The sequence below is a fragment of the Eptatretus burgeri genome, chromosome 7 (assembly GCF_056783735.1).
Source record: "Eptatretus burgeri isolate ZD-2024b chromosome 7, Ebu_testis_v1, whole genome shotgun sequence".
In the NCBI taxonomy this organism is placed as follows: Eukaryota; Metazoa; Chordata; class Myxini; order Myxiniformes; family Myxinidae; genus Eptatretus; species Eptatretus burgeri.
Genome location: NC_140967.1, coordinates 37606188 through 37628894, shown reverse-complemented (window position 1 = coordinate 37628894; position 22707 = coordinate 37606188). Strand labels below are relative to the sequence as shown.

The following is a 22707-nucleotide window of genomic DNA, read 5'->3' as shown; positions in this document are numbered from 1 at the left end:
TTCGGGACCCTTTTACGGCTCCACTGGACTCGATTGCTGATGAAGATGATACAGCACAGGAAGAGCTTGTACAGCTCCAGCAGGATTCAGGGGCCTTGCACAGACGAATTCGTTGTCGACATTCTGGTGCAAAATGCTGCCGTCGTACCATACCCTGTCACGGCGCGCCATTAAGGTTCTCATGCCATATCCTTCATCATACTTTTGTGAGCAGTCGTTCTCCACCATGATGGTGATTAAAACAAAGTACAGAAATCACCTAGAAATGGAGCATGATATGATCCTGGCATTGTGATCTACTTCTCCACGAATAGAGAAGTTGGTTTCTGAAAAACAGGCTCATCCTTCTCACTGATATATCTAAATGTCATTCGGACTAAACTTCTGAAACATTCAACTGTACTATTTGGATACTGTCGGCTATTCTCCGTTTACTCGTCAATGAAAACATGACGATGGTGAATAAAGTAAACAGTAAATGTTCTTGTGTCATATTAAATCTTATCTTATATATTATGAATTGGGTTTTGAATCTTTTGGGTCGCGCGATGTCAAGAGGTTCTGAAATTGGGTCGCCTCTAAAAAAAAAGTTTGAAAACCACTGCACCAGGGGGTCCATGGGTTGCACCTGGTTGGTATTATTTATGGTGTTGCTTTCATACAATAAAATATAATGCAACAGTCATAGAATGGTATTAAAGGGGAACCCAAACACAATTTTTTTTTCTGAAAAAACATTGAAAATCATTAATTACGGTTTAATTTGAAGGGAAAAAATTTTTGAATTTTTTTTTGCGAATCACAAAGTGTGGAAAAAAAATCCCTATAGCGGCGATTTTCAATATTGCCAGTGACATCACACGATGAATTCGTTTTGATCCAAACAGCAGCTTTACATGGAGAAACAGTGTATTTTGAGCTCTTATCCAGATACTGATTCTTCTGTCATTAGTAACTCTGAAGGTTCTCACTATGTTGAAGTTAATCAGTGAGATTTTGAAGAAGTGGTTGGAGACAAAATTTAAGAATGGAAACGCTTTGGGGGGAATTGTGGAGCCGTATCTTCTCAAGCTTTATGTGAGCGATTCAGAGAAAGAAGGCAGAAATTAAGATTGAGGTGTTCAAAAGATCAAAATGCTGGTCACATGTTAACTACAGCTTGGTAGGTTTTGCTTTTCATTCAATTGGTGGTTTATAAGGAAGGAATTTTGTATTAATTTTGTATTAATTAATATAAATTGGTTTATATGTTACTCGAGCGGAAATGCTCACTATTGCTCGACAGCACGACCAAAATGGGCACCCTCGGACACTGGACAAAATGGGCGATGAATGCGTTGTCCCACCATCACAGGCTGACCACATGTCTTGTATGTTATGGGTTCATCCCGTTTCATACTTTCCCCAGATGCCATTTGTGTCCGTGCCGTGGCCCACTGTCATGTCCGTGTGTCGTCGATGTCCCTCCCCAGTGTAGAGGGAGTGGTGTTGTGGTGGAGAGGGGGTGGGGGATGGTGGTAGGTGTTGTTGGTGTGATGGTTGATAGGGTATTGTGGGGAGATGGTTGAGGGGGTGATCATGAAAGTTTTAGCATCCTTGGTCAAATCCTCTCGGAAGAGTAGATGATGATACATACTGTACATGCTTTCTCTCCACAAAAATAGATGGTGTTTCATTTGATTTGTCGAAATTTGTGTTGATCATTGATAATTATTTTCAGGTGCTCTTGTGGTAACTGCCTGGCAATGGCAACAGGTGTTTGATTCACCGCTCAAATTGTTCATGTACATGTGCTGGTAGCTGGGTATAGATGGCATTACACTTTCGAACAACGGCTGTTTCTTCCGCTTTATCATGGGTATGGAACCATCTTTAAATTGTGGTGGATAACCACAAGATCGAGCCATCTCTGTTGTTTCTTAACATGCTCTGTAAAATGTTCTGAGCACAAAAGTCAGCATTTTCTCAGCCCGATCCACACTCGGGTATTTTGGACAAACCTTGTCCAAATTCTGACAAAATTAGGGGCTTTCGGCCATTGGTGTAGCATTGAAACCATCTCGGTTTGTATTACTACAAGTGCCAAGTACACATCGAATCGGTATATTTGTGGAAAATCGAAAATTATTCACAGTTTGAGTTCAATCGTACCGCGATGTAACCCGGACACGGTACGGATCTGGCAATCGATTCCCTGGTTTGATGTCACGGTGAACCTAAAGAATACGAAGAAGATTTCGACTTTTAATCGCAAATTGACATACTTTGTCATTCGGAAACTGAAAAGAGACATAATTTCTATTTTTTAGGGTATCGAGGGATAGATTAGCGTCGAGGTGGTCTGAGCATTTGGGATCCCCTTTAAAGCAATGGTCTGAGATCGCATTTATTTCTAGAATATCATTAAAGGTCAGAAGTAAATACATGAATTTGGTACACAGGCTTTGGAAGAATAAATATTGTCTATTTACTGTGAAAATAATGAGTTCATGTACAATCGGACCGAATCAAAACCGGGTGGCCACTTCTCCAGTCCTCAGAAGGAGCAGGGTCGTGGGAGATCACCCAATACCAACAACTTACTGCTCACCTTGTAAACTGGAGACACCTGCACATAAATGCATACCATACAGCCAAATGAGTGGATGATGGTCCTTTACAATTTTTTCTGTTTGGCTGATGGTATGGGCCTCTGTGCAGGAGTGAGATGACACCGACGACAAAATTAATTCACAAAAATGAACATTAATAAACATATATATTAGGGTGTGTCTAAATTTTGAAGTCTTGAAATTAATGCTGGCCAGGTTGCCATTGTGTGCCACTTGAGAAAAAAAATGATATATGCCAATTTATACGAAATCAGAGTATATTTAGAACTTGCTCAAAGTCCAGAAAGATTTACTACATATAGCAAAATGCGCGATATTGTAGCTTATTTTAATTCAATGCTAAAACATCCAAACAATGATATAAAACACACAAAGGGAACAGTCACTGTACAAAATGATATAAAAACAAATAAAAAACAATCACTGATTAAAGTTGTCAATTCCCTTCACTTCAGTGGCCTTCACTGATTTCAGGAATTTGTTTCTGTGGTACTCGAGCATTTGTAGTTCAAATTGTTTTTCTTCCTCATTGCGGACCAGGGCTTCATTGAAGGACTGCATAAGAGTGACTCCTCTCTCTGCCAAATCATTTGTCACTCGTAGGACAGAAATGATATTTGTTGCCTCATTGTATGATTTGTTTGCCTCCCATTGTTGTGGGTCTTCTTCAAGAAAGGTTTCATCCAGTCCCAGGATCTGGAGCAGCTTGATGGTGGAAGTGGTTATGAAGTCGGGTAGTGTCATAGATGATGGATCTTTTATGGGAGGAAGCCTTTTTGGGGGTTCATCAGATCCCTGGTTATTGTGCATGTTGTGGACCATGCAGCGCTTAACATCGACAGTGACGGAGTCACAGAAAAGGCTGAGGCTAATCAAGGTCTCCGACAAATACCACAGGTGTCTGGAAAATGCAGTCAAAGCAGCATTTGAGACTTCCTTGTCTGGGTAGCTATGCAGTGCCTTCAAGAATTGAAGATCATTCCTTGGGGCTTCGCCGGCTGATGGACAGGTGAACCAGTATTTAACATAGGTAGTGGTCACAAAAAGTGACACTCGAAGTAAGTGCTTCCACACCATGCGAGAGTGGGATTGTACAGATGCCCTCGTTGTGCTCTGGCGCTGTTGGATGTGGAACTGATCTCTGAAAAGCCACATCTTGATGGCATAAATAGCACGTGCCATCCAACGAGCACGGTGAACTGCCCCTGGGTACCTGAACCTAATTCCCTTTGGTGGAGTAGCTCCTAGGAATATGACTGTTAACTGCAAGAGCTCTTCGTAGTGATCTCTGGGGTGCTTAGTATTCAGTTGCTGCATGGCAAAGGTGATGATACTTTCTCGAATATCATCTACATGCTCTTATGCATCTACATCATCCAAAGCTGTGCGATACTTTGATTGATCAATGTTTGGCCAGAAATCACGGAAATGACTGAAGATTTCGATTTTTGGAGACATAAAAACATCATACAGTGAAAAAACCTTTTCCAAAACAATTTCAGACACGTGATGTCGACAGGCAAGGTTCAGAAGATCCTTTCCTAACTCTGTTTCGAGTTTTATGCAAACGCCGCCCTTTATACCTGTATTACTTGCTGTTGTGTCGAAACATAAGGCCACAATTCTGTTCTCCAGTTCCCAGCTCCTTATCTCAGCCATACAGGCCTCTGCCATAATGGCAGCAGTGCCGGAATATAGCTTGGGGATGGCAAGAAGCTTGGTTTCCTCCTTGCCAGACACCATAACAGGAAGTCGATCCACAGACAGTTGTTCAGTTCCTGTGTAATTGGGCATTATCTTGCCATCCCAGTGAAATGTTAGTGGAACGAGTGGATGAAAAGATTCATGAATCTCGGCTGCAAGAGCTTCCCATTGAACTTTTCTTGCTCGTTGGACTGAAGAAGGACTGATCATCAGTTCACTAACTGGTGATGTAAACTGATCGGACGTAGCCATGGCAGAAAAAATATAAGTAGCATTCCTGCTGCTGGTTTTGGTGCGATCTAGCGCTGCTGCAACTTCACGTGTAACTACAGAGATTTTTCCCCTTTTCCTCCGCCGTGATCCAGAAGATGTTGAAGGTTTCTTTGGTTCTTCTTCTGAGCTATCTGCAGATAATGCTGTTTCCTCAGATGATGAATCAAGCACTACAACATCTGTCACTGCTCCTGAGCTTGCATGATGTTGTTCCTCACGCACTGCAACTTCTGCTGATCTCGCCAGTGCTCTCTCTTCTTGCTTTGCAAGTTTCATGTCAATTCCTGCAATCGAACCATGTCGTTCTTTTTCACGCTGAGCCTTCAAAAACTGCCGATCCTCTTCTATCTTGATCATCGTCATGGCCTGTTCATGTGCAATATCAGACATTGTCCAAAGAATCCCTGAAAGCATCACGCTTTCCCTCTTCTGTCGCTGACTTCCTTGTGATTTTTTTTCAGGCCCTGCCATTCCTTGTGAAGACGTCGTAGCTGATCCCAGAGATGATTCTTAGCCCTCGTTGGTATCCATGCTCCAATCCATGTATCCAGGTATCCAATTCCCAAATTTGTAGGATCATTGTGACCGTTCCCTTCACACTGTCATTTAGACTATGTTCTTTCTGTATATGAAAATCAAAGAGCACCTTGAGCACCTCTCCTGGTGAAGGTAGCTTAGCACAACTGAAATGATCTGCTGTGCCACCAATCAACCAAATCTCAGTCTTTTTCTGAGTTAACTTCACCATTTCACCTGCAAACAGCCAAACATTGAATGGAATAAGCATCACAAAGATTACATCAACAGGCAGTCGAGATAAATAATACAAAGCTGTATGCTGCAGCCAATGCTCTGCGATATAAAATTGTGTTACAATTTATTGTGAGCTGTCGGTCGAATGTGTGGTGCTGCTTTGCACTGTCAGGCTCCGCAGGCTTGATGTGCTGTGCATTGTGCAGGGCTGTCTTTGGAGAGGGTAACTCAAAAACAAAACTTAAAATTAATAATATTTATGTTTTATCTATTTTGCTTTGGTGTGTCACTAAAAAAAATATTATGGGTGGCCACTGGCCACAATGCCAGTACACACAGCAGTGACCGGCTTTGAGCGCAACTGTGTATACCTTTGGTCTCGTTGAGCAAGTAGTAAATGTTGTGCTATCAAGTTTTAATTCTGGATGTGGTGTTATTGTATAAAGTGGCACACAAATTTTACCTGGCCGATATAAAATATCAAACTTAAATTTTTCATGTAGTCATTAGACACACCCTAATATATATGCAACCGGTACATGCACCCTTGGCTTGGTTCTCGAAAGAAAAAAGGGGTTATTTCATAATTAGTATTGGGTACATGGTAAACATTGGGTTCGTATCATAGATGATCAAGAGATTTAAAGCAGCAGCAGCAGATTGGGATCTTAGAACGGCCGTTGAAAATATGCTGAAAGCGGCACATGTCGCCAATGCGATAGCAGTCTTATAACCTCATTTTCAGTTAACCTATTCCTAGTAATTCAGTTATTGTTTTGGTCACTTGCACAAGACAAATTACAAAAAAAACTCACAATTTTATTACAGTTTGATGAAATTTCTTTTTAAGCGCCGCTTAGTGTACAATTGCATTTACTGTTTATTTACAGAGCAACTAAAAACATTAATTAAACAGAAATACCACCTTACACAATACACATACACCAAAGTGAAAATTATTTTGTATATTCCAGTATTTTAAAATAATAAAAATACAGTTGCTAGATTATTGCAGATGTTGCTCCTTGCATGATAATGAAATTTTCAACAATGCAGTGACAGTGATTGCATTCGGGTCTACATGCTGTACGAGTTCCCTTACAAAGAACTTCAATGCAGAAGGATGCCATCTGGTCCTTCAAGCCTATGCAATGGTTGCCAACACATGAATGATTGTCTGTACTCTGTCCTCTTAAATGCGGAGCCTCAAGCAAGGAAGCAGCCCGTACTATTTTTTTAAGTCTTTGGTATGACGCGACTGGGTTCTGGTTCCAACATGCGACATCCCCCCCAGGCTCAAAGCGGATGCTTCAACCACTATGCCACTGAGTCTGGTTAACGTATTTATAGAACGTCTTTTCCACAGCCATTAAAATAAATGCATGCCCATCAAATAAACAGTTGATAAACGTGTAAGAAACTTGAATGCATTTAATGGAGCTGCTGGCTCGCACCATTTTTTTCTCAGTATAACACCTCCCGAGAGGACGCCAACCGATACATAACTATGGAGTGCGTAAGTATAGAACTGTACCAATTTCAATTTTATATTTTTCCTTGTGAGCTCGAAGTTGAACCTATCCAAGACATTCACAATATGAAGCTCTGTGCCACATATGGCTATTCTAGCTTCCCTCGTTGTCCGGTTATTCTGCCGACAAACAGACAAACACACAGACACAGTGTCATCACAATACTACAGTTATTCTGCCAACAAACAGAAGAAAAAAAAAAAGACAGAGTTACATGAGTCAAATAAAGGTGTCCTTCAAGTTAATCATCGCCATACTGTGCAGCCAATTACCTGTACATTTTAACATAGAACCACCCACTGCCTAATGCAGTGTTAGCTACGACTGCTTGTGGGTCGTTTTATGTTTATCACAGACTCCAACGAAGCCAGTTTACACATTTATTACTTCTGATACCAAAGGTGAAGGAGGTTATGTTTTCACCCCTTTCTATCTGTTTGTCTGTGTACAGAATTTCTCAAAAAGTTGTTGACGGATCCGGATTAAATTTTGTGTACAGGTTCGGTGTGTGACCAGGACGAACTGATTCGATTTTGGCGAAGATCCGGATCCAGATCCAACGACTAGAATTTTTTAAGTGATTCTTCACCATTGAGAGATGGGGCCTAAAACGATATAGTACTATATAGCATGATATTTCCAAAAATTATTGGGCCCAATATGTTCTCGTGGATCAGGCATTATGTGGCGGAGGTATGCACTCTACCGAGTGCCCTTCCAGTTCTTGATAGTTATCAACCAGGCCGTAACTTAAACTTCTTATTAACTGGTGATGGATATAATTATAGGGTGGGTGCATGGCAGGGCACCCCCTGTTGGTCAGCACCCCAACATCAAATGTGGTGTGGCACAGTGATTCATGGTCACCATTCCATGCATGCATCTGTGCATGCGCTCGTGCATGTCAGTCATCCGTTTGCCCATGTCCAAACTTGCTGACATCATGGTTAGAGCGTCTGCTTTGAGTCTGGAAGGTTGGTGATTCAAACCCCAGCCAAGTCATTCCAGACTTATTTTTATGCTGATGAAATCGCTGGAGGCATTATGTTTTTGGGTTGTCTGTCCATCCATATGTACATCCGTACGTACGTATACATACATCCGTACATACTATATACGTACGTGCATATGTCCAGGCTAATTTCCTCTATTTTCTCTGCAACTGCTTATCCTGTTGACATGAAATTTTCACCATAGGAGCGACGACTCATGTAAGATGTTATAATGATAATTATGACGTCATAGGTCACATGGTGTGGCAGCCATGCTTTTAAAAAGGAAAACCTTTGGACCTCTATCTCCGAAACTGCTCTGTGGAAATAAATTGAAGCTTGGCACGTGTCAAGTACTCCTCATGGGAAAAAAGTGTGATATTTTTTTTTTGATGATGTCAAAGGTGGGTTCTTTATGACATCATAATTGCATATGTCGAACGTTTTTTCCGATCAGTATGAAAATTATTGAGGGTCATCTATCGCGTCATTGTATAGAGGGGAAAAATTGATAATGCCATCAGTCATGTAGTTTGGCAGCCATATTGTTTTTATCATAACAACCTTCAAAAATCATCTCCGAAACAGCTCAACAGATCGAGGCAAAATTTTACATGTATGATCGCCTATCCATCAGGTACAAGAGGTTCTCCACCTATGACATCATAGGTCACCTGGATTGGCAGCCACATTGAATTTACCCTAAAGCCTTTAAAAATCATCTTCTCTGGAATGGCTTGACAGATCGAAGGGTAATTTCACCCACATGTTCCCCAAGCATTGGGGATACCAGGGTGTTCAAGAATAATTAATAGGTCACATGGTCTGGCAGCGATGTTGGATTGAACAAAAATATTTTTTAAATTCTTTCTCTTGAACTGCTTTATCAGTTGACATAAAACTTCACAATTATGATCTAGTAGTAAATGGGGGATATATGTTTTAAATTTCAATCTAATTGGGCGCATGCTTTGGCAGGCAGAATTATTTAGTATTTTTAATCTTGGTTCAGGGATTTGGCTTAAACACTCAAGCAAGTACCTCATTCCAAACCATTGATGAGGAACAGCTGTCTTGGCAGGCGCGAGCGAGCTAATTGCTAACTGAACACACCTCTGGACATCTCGACAGCAAGCAGTACATACAAAATGTCAACAAAAGGACAGTTTTTTTGAAAAAAAATTAAAAACTTCAAATATTAATGATGAGTATTTTCATTGTCATGAAAATGTACCTTGCTCTGTTTTAAAATGTACATAAGCTCAGAGGTGATGTTGAGTGTACGAAAGTGTTCATGTACATTTCATAAAACTTAAAAGTGTATGTGTACATAACTTCTTTAAAGTGTTTGTACATAATAAATATCTCTTGGGAATTTCCCCAGGCTCACAAATAATTAATTACGAACACAGGTATTTCATGACCAAGCCAATTTAAATGTTTGTTTACTTCACATAATATGTGAATTACATGTCCATCAGTTTTTAGCTCGTCTGTTCGAAGAACAGAGAGCTATAGCAATACCCCCGGCGTGAGCGTCAGCGTGAGCGTGAAAATGTTAAAGTTTTTGGTGCAAGTTATTTCCTTTCTAATGTTTTTATCTACCACACTATTTTTACTGATTACAATATACAAATACATATATTGCTTTAAAATTATTTGGATCATACTTTACTGTAATGCTTTATAAAAATATTATTAGACTAGTCTTTTAAAAACGATAAATGTATAAACAGGCGAGCATTGGGTGGCTTTGACACCAACTCTCTGGTTTTTTTTTAAGCCTTGAAAAGTTTAGCGAAAACTAAGTTGGTTTTTTTTTTAATGAAATATCACTACTTTCTTTCGTCTGCATCATGAGAACATACCTTCATTCGGCGGTGTATATTCGACCGCTGCCATGATCGCTGTGAACAAAAGATGCCTTACATCATTTAAGTTGGATCAAAATGTACCTTTGTTTCCTCAAAATGGTACCTTTATTTATTGATGAAAGATGCGTTGTTCAGTCTTCAAATATACATCAGAAGCCTATGAACAATCTGAGCTATGCTGAGCGAAAGATATGGTGGCGATTTCTGGGCGGCTGGAGGGAAAGGCGTGGCCTGGCTTATTGGTGGTGCTTGTGATGCTGGGGGAGAGAGGGGAAGGCATACCCGGTGAAATTGGCGGGGCTTATGACCCACCCACTGACACAAACTCATCTTTATATATGACTAGTGTAAAAGCCTGTCAAAAATGATGGGTTGGAATTAATTTTGTTAAAAATATTCAAGGAGACTGGAAGATATGATGTTTTGTAGCAAGAAGCTTTGTTTGTAAACACTACATGTACAATTGTTTCCCTGTTTTCTTTATCTTCTGGGACATTTCATTTTGACGGTACAGCCTTGTGAGAATGCCAAAGTCTGAAGCCTCGGCCTAGCGTCAGATCTGCTTCTATCTGCTTTATCTATTGGACATCCTATTGACGTAAATGAACACTCGTTTTATTCTGCGTGCATTACATATGTGCAGTGAATTTCACCTTCCTACGCCTTGTATTTATTGTTTATTTCATGTTTCTGTACACCACACTTGAGGCCCAGTTGCAAGTCACCGTCTACATTTCCAATAGAAGAGATGTAATTACTCTTTTATGAACAATGTTTTTCTTTTTTTTTTAATCCTGAAAATAGACCATAGTGAACACACAGACGTGTTAAAAGATGGGACAGGCAAATACACAAATACATACTGTGTTTTATATAGGTAGATAACCTTTTATTTTCTTTCTTTCCTTATTCTTGAACTGGCTGATTAACTCATATCGCTTCCTACTAACTTTCTAACTTCATTCTTGACCTGCTTTGAACCGGCTGATTCACCTCATGTTGCCTTTTTGCTCACCATCTCCTTTGCCTTGAAGTAGTTGGAACCGGTCGATCACCACTCTGCCATGATGGGACAGTGTCACAGAGCAGGAATGGTACATACCTAATAAAGCAGGACCAATCAGTGGGAAAAGTCCACAAAACTCACTGCTCGCGATCAATCGCATTCGGTGAGAGAACGATATATGCCTCGAGCATCCGTCCAATTGGATCAAGGTCGTAGATTTGTGGTTCAAGAAGGAAAAATGGATGGAGTTATGAACGGACAAAGGGGAATATAAGGCCCCATGAATGCGCACTTTGATTCATTCCGAGTTCTTCTGTCTGGGTCTGTCTTGGATCGTCGTCATCTCTGGTCCGTCGGACAGCCACTGGTTTAACTTTGTCTCTTGTCGATCATCTGCTCTCATGTCGTCTGGTCTGGTGTGGTCTGGGTCAGACAGTCTGGTTCTCTCTCGCTCTCTACGCTCGCGTCTGGTCAATCATCTGAAGGAACTGTCTCGCCTGCTGCCATCGACCTCCCCTGCCTTGTCTGCCATCATCTCCCTGTGATAAAAGCTCATGCAAGGTTTGCGATAAAGAGCGCTGTGTGGGACAAGCTGGTGCACACAGGATGGGAGAGTGGAAAGCAGCTCAATCTTTCACAGGCTGCGGGCTGTCAGATTGCTGGCTGTTTCAGATCACAATCCAAAGGGCCTCACCAGCTCCCCAGAGTTGTCACAGAGGTTAAAGGGGGTCTGACTCACCCACCCCAACTCTTTCTTTCTCTTTTTTAAAAATCTTTTTCTATCGGATGTCTTTAAGCCCTATATTGCATTGTTAAGTGACTTGTGTAAATATCCGCTATTCCAAGGGTTTGAGTGTGGATGACTTAATGGGAAAATTATTGCTGGCTTGTATATGTGCATTTCTTTTTGAATATAATTGCTGAACTAATCTTTCCTCCTCACTCATCCTGTTCACATCATGATGGTGGCATATGGCAGCTATGGTGATCTGATTGATCTCGAGATCGGCGTGTAGTAAGATTGTGGCTGCATGACTTGGTTCCGCTCAGCCAAGTCATAATATATCACGTGACTGCCTACCCCAGCACAATACTCGCTTGTACCAGGAAGACGGTTGATTCGTGGGGAATAAGCAAACACCAACAGCACGATCACCTTTTGATGAGACCCTCTTACAGACATCACGAGCACTACAGTGCATGCATACAATCATCATCCATTTATAATTAAGCTACCTACCAGATCTGCTCCACTCCTTCTATCCCCAATCCCTCGAGGTACCTCTCCAATTCCAGTTTAATCAATAATCTACTATTTCTGCTGCCATTACTTTTCTTACATTTGGGTAATTTTACATCACTTTCTTTCTACATTTTCCTGTAATTATTCATTCGACATGTGGCAAAAAACACGATTGCAATCGCACAGGTTTTGGACGTAAATGTAACTGAGGACATACAAGGTCCGTCTAAAAAGTAACGTGAGTGAGCCTGCTGTGTGCTCCACTGACACAACTTGAATGAACGGGTTGCGTCACAGTCTTTCGCAACATTCCAGCAATATATATGATTGGTGATGGTTGACTGCACTCATTGTGTGTTTTTTACAGGTCGTGCTTTACACGTTGTCTAGTCTGAGTCTTCACGCTTTGCGTCGTGAGCAGAGAGCCAATCTGAAGTTTCTTGCCAAGCTTGGCAAAACACCTTCCGAATCCTTCGCAATGCTGCAGCAAGTCTACGGGGAAGAAACGATGTCACGTACACGTGCATTTGAATGGCACAAGAGGTTCAAAGAGGGACGGGAGGAGGTTGAAGATGATCCACGATCTGAAAGACCTTCAACAAGCAGAACGGCGGACAACATCGAGTGTGTGAAGCAGATGGTGCATGCAGATCGTCGACTCGCAGTGCGGATGATTACTGAGGAACTTTCCATCAACAAGTACACTGTCTGGAGCATCATCACTGAAAATCTCGAAATGCGCAAGGTATGCGCAAAGATGATCCCCAAGCTGTTGTCCGAGGACCAGAAACAGCAAAGAGTCACTGTCTGTCAAGACATTATCGAGCGCCTCGAGGACGATCCAGATCTGCATTAGTCATTACTGGCATTACTTTACATTAGGGAGAGTCATTACTGGCAATGAATCGTAGATATTCGAATACGATCCAGAGACCAAACGGCAGAGTCGTCAGTGGAAAAGTCCGGCATCACCAAGACCAAAGAAAGCAAGGATGTCGAAGTCGAAGGTCAAGATTATGCTCATCGCATTTTTTGACATCAAGGGCATCGTCCACTTCGAGTTTCTACCACAGGGTCAAACAGTGAATCAATAAGTGTACAAGGAGATCCTCCGGCGCCTCATGAGATCAGTCCGGGACAAGAGGAGGGATCTGTGGGAGAACAACACATGGGTGATCCACCATGACAACGCCCCTGCTCACAGTGCCCTGAGAATCCGACAGTTTCTGGCGGAGAGGAACGTGCCAACTCTGGAGCAACCTCCGTATTTGCCAGACTTGGCCCCTTGTGATTTTTTCCTATTCCCCAAGCTCAAGGGGGTGATCAAGGGGACCTGTTTTCCTGATGTGGAGGCCATCAAAAGGGCCGTGACGACGGAGTTCCGGAGGATTCCAGAAGAAGCCTTCCGGGGGTGCATCGAAGCGTGGAAGAAGAGGATGTACAAGTGTGTGAGACTGGAAGTTAACTATTTTGAAGGGAATAAGCTGTGATTTCAATCTATTTTTTGGAATAAAATTTCTGAGAAGTCAGTCCTGTTACTTTTTAGACGGACCTCAAGACGTGACCCTTCTTGGAATAAAGGACTGTCTGATTCATGTGATACAAAGTAAAACTCTGTCGTGGCAAACATGTTGCGAGGAGAGCGGTTCTACCACAGCCAACTGCCAGATCACCTGATTTTATCATATAATTTTTGTCAGCACCAAGTGCCCTTTTTCGGAGAGCTGTTCACTCTTCCTTTGATAAAATAACTAACACACTTGTAATTATCTCCCAACACTCATATCAGCCCTGCAATTCTGCCCTCCTGTACTCATTTCATTATTTGCAGCAGATCAATGTGAAGAAAAGTTCTTTGTATTCAGCCAGGAGTAAAATGAATAGTCCAAAGTGCCTGTGATGATATTTTTTTATGCATAATCATATTATGCATATTTTTTATGCATAATCTTGAGGTCATTCCCCACCTAAAATATTGAAACCATTTTGCTCTATCTCGAACACCTTGCCCGTGGCGCCCCTTCAAGTTTGTTTTTACGCTGATTTCATCAAAGTATGGATAATCTGAGGAGTGCGAAATGCCATATAGCCTATATGACGTTATATTGTTCCTGGAATGTTCCAGAGGAAGTTTTGCACCAAAGGTCATAATCCTTGACCTTTGACCTTTAAAGTTCACAAAGGTCAAATTTTCAAAGTTGTGGGAATCGAACCGGGTTTTCGACCTTCTTCGACGAACTAGCTCCAATAAGCTATAGCACGTATCCTGTTTCCTTATTTTAATGTCCACAACATTGTTTTGTGGCCTTTAAAGGTTATGCAAAGGTCAAATTTTGAAAGTTGTTGAACGAAACCGGGTTTTCGACATTTTGCAGCTAATAACCCGTCACTCGTACCACATCATGTTGATTATTTTTATAACTTCGTCAAAAATTATCACATTGTCTCATCCTTAACTTCTGAAACAATCTACATCGTCAAATACCGCTCGTGAACCATTGCCATCTCCAGACTTGTCTTGGTATTTATCGATATTGATGTGAATAATGACAATGTTTTTGTCCAAATCAAAAGAAGGTTTAGCCCTGCACTGCCTGGGTCATTGGCAATTAATGCGGCAACATTTTAAAATTTGTGCGACCAGCGGTTTAGGAAGAGATGTAAAATGAACACAGACATTGCATCTTATTCGATAGATACTCTATATGAAAATCATTTTATAATTTTGGATTCAATGTATTAAAAAATTTCTTGTACTTATTGCCATTTTTCTCATGAAAATTAAGACAATATTGCGTTGCAACAATGACTAATTGCTAATATGGCATATAACGCAGGGGTCATCAGTTTTAATTAATAATACGGTATATAATGCAGAGGTCGTCGGTTTAAAAAAACAATGTTTGGAGGTGAGTTGTCGAGATCGAGAATGAAGTTTTGTTTCTTATTTCCACCATGCTTTAGTTTTGTTGGTCACAAGCCCGAATTATTTTGCCACACTTTTATGACCCCTTTGCCCCCATCCCACTTTCCACCACTCCCCTCACCCCTCCCTCTCCCCCCAAAAAATCCACAAGATGCTATGACAACTCACTCATGTTCTATCAGAGCTCTTTTGCTGAAAAATGAAATTCACTACAGATATAATTTTGAAGGCACAGCACAATATCAGGAAGCCTTCGGAAATGACATGGATGGAGGGAAAGCAAGAAGTGTAAAGCATGCTAATTTGTGCAAGTCATGTTTTGGAAAAAACTGAATAAGCAGTTAAAGAAAAACTTCAAGCCTGGCATGAAGGACTGCAATGTGTGCATCATGAGTGTGATATATTCTGAGATATTGACCACCTGTGATGCTGGAAACGCTTTCTGACTTTATTCAGAAAGCATAATGTAGCCATATAAGAGTGTAGTTTTTTTTGATTATTGTCTTTTATGGTCTGTTTTCTACCCAGACAGCAAAAAAAATGTTGGTCTCAGCTACTCTTTGATCTGTCATAATGCTTTGTGGGCTGTAAAGAATGAACCTGTCAAATGGACTGAGACTAATTTTTGTTTAATTGATGGTATGTTTCACCCACTTTCCCCCCTAGATGTGGATGAATGTGCCAATGGGGCCTGCCATGGAGGAGAGTGCATCAACATGCCTGGTTCCTTCACCTGCAGCTGCCCCACAGGTTTCCAGCAGACTGACGGCGGTGACAGGTGCACAGGTAAGAGAATGCCAGCAGACCAATGGCTCCAAGTTGTGTGCGCACATTTAACAAACTGTAAGAGTGAGAACATGGTGAACTATGAGAGATCCTGGGATTGTGCATATGACTTCAGACGAAAATATTCAATTACAGCTTTTTCAAAAAAAAAGCTTTCATAAATTGAAATAAAAAAAATTCTGAAACGGAAAATTGAGGGAAATTCCACGTACATTGAAATGGGAATTTCAAAAGGTAAAGTTTGAGCTGTTAAGACAACGTAAATACATCAAACATCATTTGGGATAATGAGAACCCAGTTGGAGTTGGACCGATAGTTTCTTGCTTAAGGGTTGCATTGGTATCATGGCTTGGATGCCTACATTATGGTCATTGTCTCACAACGGCCGCCTGATTAGAGCACTGTGTACGTCCGTACAGATATCAACGAGTGCGAGACTGAGTCGGTGTGCCTGGCTCATGGCGAATGCCTGAATACAGATGGATCTTTTGTGTGCGTATGCGACCATGGATATGTTGCCTCTGCAGATGGTCACAGCTGCGAAGGTTTGTCCTGGTAGTTTTGAGTCACTTAAATCGGTATGTTACGTTGACATTGTGGGAGGAGCGGTTGCCCTCATATCAATAAGTTCCTGGTTTTGTCGTTTCATTGCAAAGTGAGTTAGCTCTAATCTTATTCACCTTTTTACTTGTATGCTGAAAAAATCCACATTACTTTCCCAAGAGAAACGATTGTGATCACTTCGCATTAAAAAAAATAATTGGGTATAGTTGGGGAAAAGATGTATATTAAGGAAAGAGAAGGAATATCCAACTCAATGAATTTGTCATGTGGACAAAGACTCAGTCCAATGTTTCAAACATGGAGTGGTCTTCAACTGGGAAATAAGAATGACACTTTCACCGAGCCTTTTTTTGAATAAAGAATTGAGGCTCGTGGAGGAGCTAGAACGCAGAACAGAGCAGGACATCCAAAAAAATGAAAAGAACAGTGGGAAGAGGTGGGGGTGAATACACCAAAAGAAGGGTAGCGGGACAAAATAGAGGAAGACTTGGAAGAAGAAAGGACATGGGGAAGAATGAGAGTAAGGGAGCAGAGGAGGACACACGGGGTGAACAAGTTGGATACAGACACAAACTCTCAATCACAGCCGTGGAAGGGAATCTGGGGAGAAGCAGATAAACAACCAAAAAGATGAAGAGGAGAGTGAGGGAGTGATGGGAAACCCAAAAAGAGTTGGGCTTGGTAAGGGCTCATGAAGGTAAAAATATCATCTGTATGAATGGGGATCAGCTGAGATGATAGGAAACGGCTGTCTTGAAGCCCTGGGAGAAAGAATAAGATTTAACTGACTGAGAAAGTTGGTTCCATGGGGAGAGAAAAGTAGAATGAAGTGAGCAGTGAGCCCTGATTTTGGGACTTTCACCAGAAAGGGGGGGGGGGGGTCCTGGAAGACTACATGCACCCTGCAGAGACCTGGGAGTAGTGAAGAGAGGTTGAGTTTGGGGAGACAAATCACCGAAAGGGCAGGGGGGGGCAAGAGCAGAAAGGGGGTGGAAGAAGAAAGAAAGACAACAGACCGATCTGTCTGCGATGTGAAAGTAATAGGCCCAGATACTCAGCTTCTTTGTGCGAGTGGAGGAATTTGGTGAACCATGAGATGAGTTGGTCTTGTATACCATATGCAGAGTGTTTGTAGAGCAAGGTGGGGGTGTCAGCCGACTGTATCAAATGCTTAAGATATGTGCAGAGAGATGCCTGATCTCATGTCTGAGATTCAAGGCCTCCATTGATTGTTTGTAGAGCAGAAGCAGCATATCCAGGGTATAGAGTGACCAGGCCTGAATCTGAACTTATAGTGTGAGATCAGGCTTTTTGGATAAAGGAAGGATTTGATGTCAACTACTATGATCAAGTATTTGACTTTGCTGATGATTGGAAGCAAACTAATTGGTTTGGAGTTAAGAGGATCTGTTTTTTCACCATGTTTATGTAATGAAATGATGTTGGCTGACTTGTAATCATGTGGAAGATGGCTTTGACCCTCGGTCCAAGTGATGTGGTGAACGGAGCAAAACAATGGGTATGATAACTGTATAGGAGATGGGATGAATCTGTGCATAAAGAAGAACAGGCAGACTTCTGTGGAAGAATTCCCAGGCCATATTAATATCAGTGGTGGCAGAGATCGAAGACCAGTCCTGAAGTGAGATGATAGCTTGCAGCCCCTGGCAGTCGGCCCGAGTGACCTATCCAGACTCGCCAGCACTGGTGCAGCTCTCTGACACTAGCCAGAGAGGTGATGACACTCCCAAGCACGCGATCAGCCAAAATAACTGGAGCAGTGGAAGAACAGGAGACATTGGCAGGAAAGTTGGTCATTACCAAGTAGAGTTGAGAGGGTTTTTTTATTGGCAGAAATCTGGGTCAGAATGTAAACAGTTTGAATCAGGTATGTGTGACCAGTGTGACCCTCTTCCTCCCTCCACCACACCACCACCTCCCCAATCTTTCATCACTCACATCCCCACATCTCGAAAAGTATATTCCAAATTTTGCACACGCATTGGTAGTAGGTCAGGTCATAGGCATAAAGAACATACGATCACCTCCCTGAGAGATGGGGGGGAGACTACTTTATTGCTAATGCTGCCGAAGTAAGAGGAGAAGGTGTTTCTTGTTCATCGAAATATAGTTCTTGATTGTTATATGTATGTTCTTCAGGTAATGAGCTTTCACTTCTTCCCCCCACAACACCTCTTTTATTTGTGAGATTGAGAGAGCTATTGAAGCACCTTGACCTAGTATTCCTCTTCAAATGTATCAGCTCATTACTTATCCTGCTTGAAGATCATAGGAACAATCTTCTTGCTTCACAAATGCTTCATAAGACATTTTTCGAGTTGGTAACGGCCTAAGTGCAATGTATGACTTGCTCAGATCGAGATGAGTGTGCGGATGGTGCTGAATGTCCACATGGCAAGTGTGTGAACACACCAGGCTCGTACATTTGTGACTGCGATACCGGTTTTCTGCTGGATACTGCAACGCAAACGTGTACAGGTAACTTCAGAGCTTAAACAAAGAGCGAGTTGGTATTGACTTTGTGATGAAGTAAACAATACAATGCTTCATGATAGACTATCATTTTCCTCATGGCTGTTGCAATGCGTTGTTTAGCAATAATGATGGCCTCGTGGTGTGAACATGGAATTTCTGACGCAGGGATTTAAATCTGGGAAAAGATTAAAGTAACTCGAGCGCACACCTCCACCAGGCTGAACTTATAGTGTGATCTGAACGGTCCACCTTCGATGGTGGAGGTAACAAACAACTCGGTGCTTGAAGAAATCAGACCACCATGTACATTAGAAGCACTGATGCTAAAACAGAAAAGGTCATACTTTGGACACATCATGCATGCAGAAAACGAAAGTCTGCAGAAGTCAACCATGCAGGGTATAGTTGAGGGAAGAAGGGGAAGAGGTAGATGTTGTATGTGTCTGAAGGATGGGGTAAAGGCTGCAACTAAGCTGTCTTTACCAAAGCTTCAGGAAGCAGTGTGGAATAGGGATGTTTGGAAAAATCTGATCATGAATGTCACCAGAAGTCAGCCATGACTTGAAGGAACAACATAACTCGATAATATGTTTATTTTTGTACATACATTATACACAGACATGACAGAAGTAAATAGACACCATGATTTTTATAGAATTTATTTATTGAACATTTGAAGTATATTTTGTAGACTCACCATTTGCAGATTTCATTGCTTTTACTCTTTCAGACATAGAACTAACGAGTTCTGAAATTTCCTCTTGTGGGATTTCTGCCCAGGCTTCACGCAAAAGGTTTAGCAATTCTCCCCGTGATATTAGTTTCCTGGATTTTTTCCGCACAGCTCGATCCAATATGGACCAGGGGTGTTCAATGTGATTCATGTCACGAGACTGACTTGACAATGGAAGTCGCTTGATCCCATTTCTGTCCTGCCATTATTTGGTCTTTTTTTGCAGGGTGGCATGGAGCTCTATCTTCCTTGAACAAAGTGTTGTTTTTGACTATCTGACCAGTAGAGAAGATAGGGAGAAGTCCATCCTCAAGGATAGAAATGTGTATCGTAGAGTTGATGTTGCCAACACACTCCACAAGCTCTGACCGACCAGCACTCCAGACTGCTCCCCACACCATCACTGAAAAACCACCATGGTTGACAGTTGGCTGCAATCAGTTCAAAGAAAGCTCTTCACTAGGATGTCTCCAGACCCATACGTGTCCACTGTCAGAAAATTGAGTAAATTGGGACTCATCTAAAAAAATTACAGTTTGACAAAACTCCAATGGTCTGTTGGCCATCTCATCATCCCACTCTTTCTCCTTTGAATGTTGGATGGTCTAAGAAGAGGTTTTCTCCGAGCTGCTCTCCCATAGTTGCCCAGTTGATGAAGGTACTGCATGGCAGTTCTTGAGCTAACTTGGAACTCCTCTGCAACATTTGCTGCCTTGCAATGGGGAGTTTACTCAATGGACCGCTTGACAGCTTGAAGACACCTTTCTGAGGGCCCAGATCGACCAGAATGGGAAGCTGTGGATTCCTCTCCTTCGCTGGTGAATTGCACAATCACCGGATTGACCGTAGAAAGCGGAATGCCAACGTTCTGAGCTGGCTGACTCCACCTTCGGAATGGCCAACAATTTGTCCTCTTTGAAAATCGGAAAGTTTGTGTGTTCCTTGGGTTCGCGGCATAGTTAATTGTCGTACAAGACCCAGGAATTCCTTATACTCAAATAGTACAAATCATTGAGTAAAACTGCATTATACTGATGAAATGAAGAAATTTAAGGTGTCTATTTACTTCTGTCATGTCTTTGTATCTGCATTTGTGTATAAATCCTGCTTGGCTGTTGAATTAATACCAGGTGGGGTTGACTCAATCTGTCATCCTTCCGAGGCTGGCAAAATATAAGTACCAGCTTGCTGTGATGATTGAGCCATTCGAGTTTCCTGTGTTGGAGTGGCGACCCATCCAGAATTGTGCCCAATAGCCAAGAAGACTGCTTAGGCAGCACCAACACGCTGCAGAGTTTGGTCCCATTGGATGGATGGATATATATATATATATATATATATATATATATATATATATATATATATATATATATATATGTCTTCTTCTTCTGCTTTCGGCTGCTCCCGTTAGAGGTCGCCACAGCAGATCATCCGTTATGATCCGCTTAATGATTTGGCACAGGTTTTACGCCGGATGCCCTTCCTGACGCAACCCTGGTCGCCTCTTACGACACAGGGATATGGTACACCAATTTTAACCGGGGTATACACCGGGCCCAGTATACTGGTACTCATTTCGCCGACCTCGGAAGGATGACAGGCTGAGTCAACCCCCTGGTGTATGAATTCAGTGGCCCAACGGGGCTTGAACTCAGGACCTTTGGATCCCAAGCCGCTGCCCTAACCACTGCGCTAACACCAGGCATATATATATATATATATATATATATATATATATATATATATATATATATATATATATATATATATATATATATATATATATATATATATATATATATATATGTGTGTTTTTTTAATTTTTAATATTTTTAAAGAAGAAGAAGGCACTTCAAACCAAAAGTAAAAACTCGATCGACTCTGCTAATTTCAGCAAAAAAAGTGAGAGCAGACCCAGTCTCAGGGCAACCTTGCAGTTATGTGTGTGTGTGTGTGTATATATATATATATATATATATATATATATATATATATATATATATATATATATATATATATATATATATATATATATATATATATATATATATATATATATATATATATATATATATATATATATATATATATATATACATATATTCTTACTAGATGTCCAGTGAACCCGTTGGGTCCCCGTTGTGACAGCGATTTCATTAAAAAAATCAATTCGAAAAAAAGATAGCTCAAGCGAACTATACCGCTGAGGTTGATTGCATTGATCAAATTCTCCCGAAGAGTACTTGACTGAATCGGGGATTGTTTTTTTATTAATTTTTTTCGTTACCCGTTTTGAACGAAACTTGATACTGCACACCGACCGCAGGAGAATGGTGAGCAAGGTGGGCTGAAAATTAGCTGTATTCCGGGAACGTACATACATACTTGATGAGAGTTTTAGTAATATATATATATATATATATATATATATATATATATATATATATATATATATATATATATATATATATATATATATATATATATATATATATATATATATATATATATATATATATATATATATATATATATATATATATATATATGTATATATATATGTATGCCTGGTGTTGGCTTAATGGTTAAGGTAGTGGGCTTGGGATCCTAGGGTCCTGAGTTCAAATCCCGCTCAGCTGTTGAATTAACACCAGGTGGAGTTGACTCTGCCTGTCATCCTTCCGAGGTCGGCAAAATGAGTGCCAGCATGCTGGTATACTGTGTCGGAGTGGCGACCCGTCCAGGATTGTTCCCAATAGCCAAGGAGACTGCTTCGGCGGCACCAACGCTCTGCACAGAGTATGGTCCTTATGGATGATGGATATATATATATATATATATATATATACACACACACACACACACACACACACACACACACACACACACACACACACACACACACACACACACACACACACACACACACACACACACACACACACACACACACACACACACACACACACACACACACACACACACACACATAGTTTACACACTCAATATTTTTTGCTGATGGATTTCATTTGGACAGCATGTTGTACTTCGCAAACATTCTGCGCTATTCACTCTATCATTTGCTCACCGTCATCTTCCATATGCTTGGAAGTCAGCTGACATCACCTTTGTCAGCCAACTTATTTTTCTTTTTTAATGGCCACAATTATTCCCACATTCTTGCAGGGTTGGCTGGGCAAAACTTGGCTCAA

The 22707-nt window shown here is 41.2% G+C and overlaps 1 protein-coding gene across 1 annotated transcript in view; it reads left to right on the top strand.

The window, feature by feature from the left end:
* LTBP1 (latent transforming growth factor beta binding protein 1) overlaps nucleotides 1-22707 on the top strand; it is a 294284-nt gene that overhangs the window by 195142 nt on the left and 76435 nt on the right. Inside the window, exons 28-30 of the mRNA XM_085890321.1 lie at nucleotides 15582-15701; nucleotides 16122-16247; nucleotides 18643-18765. Coding sequence (XP_085746447.1) covers nucleotides 15582-15701; nucleotides 16122-16247; nucleotides 18643-18765 — 369 coding nt within the window. The remainder of the gene's footprint in view (nucleotides 1-15581; nucleotides 15702-16121; nucleotides 16248-18642; nucleotides 18766-22707) is intronic.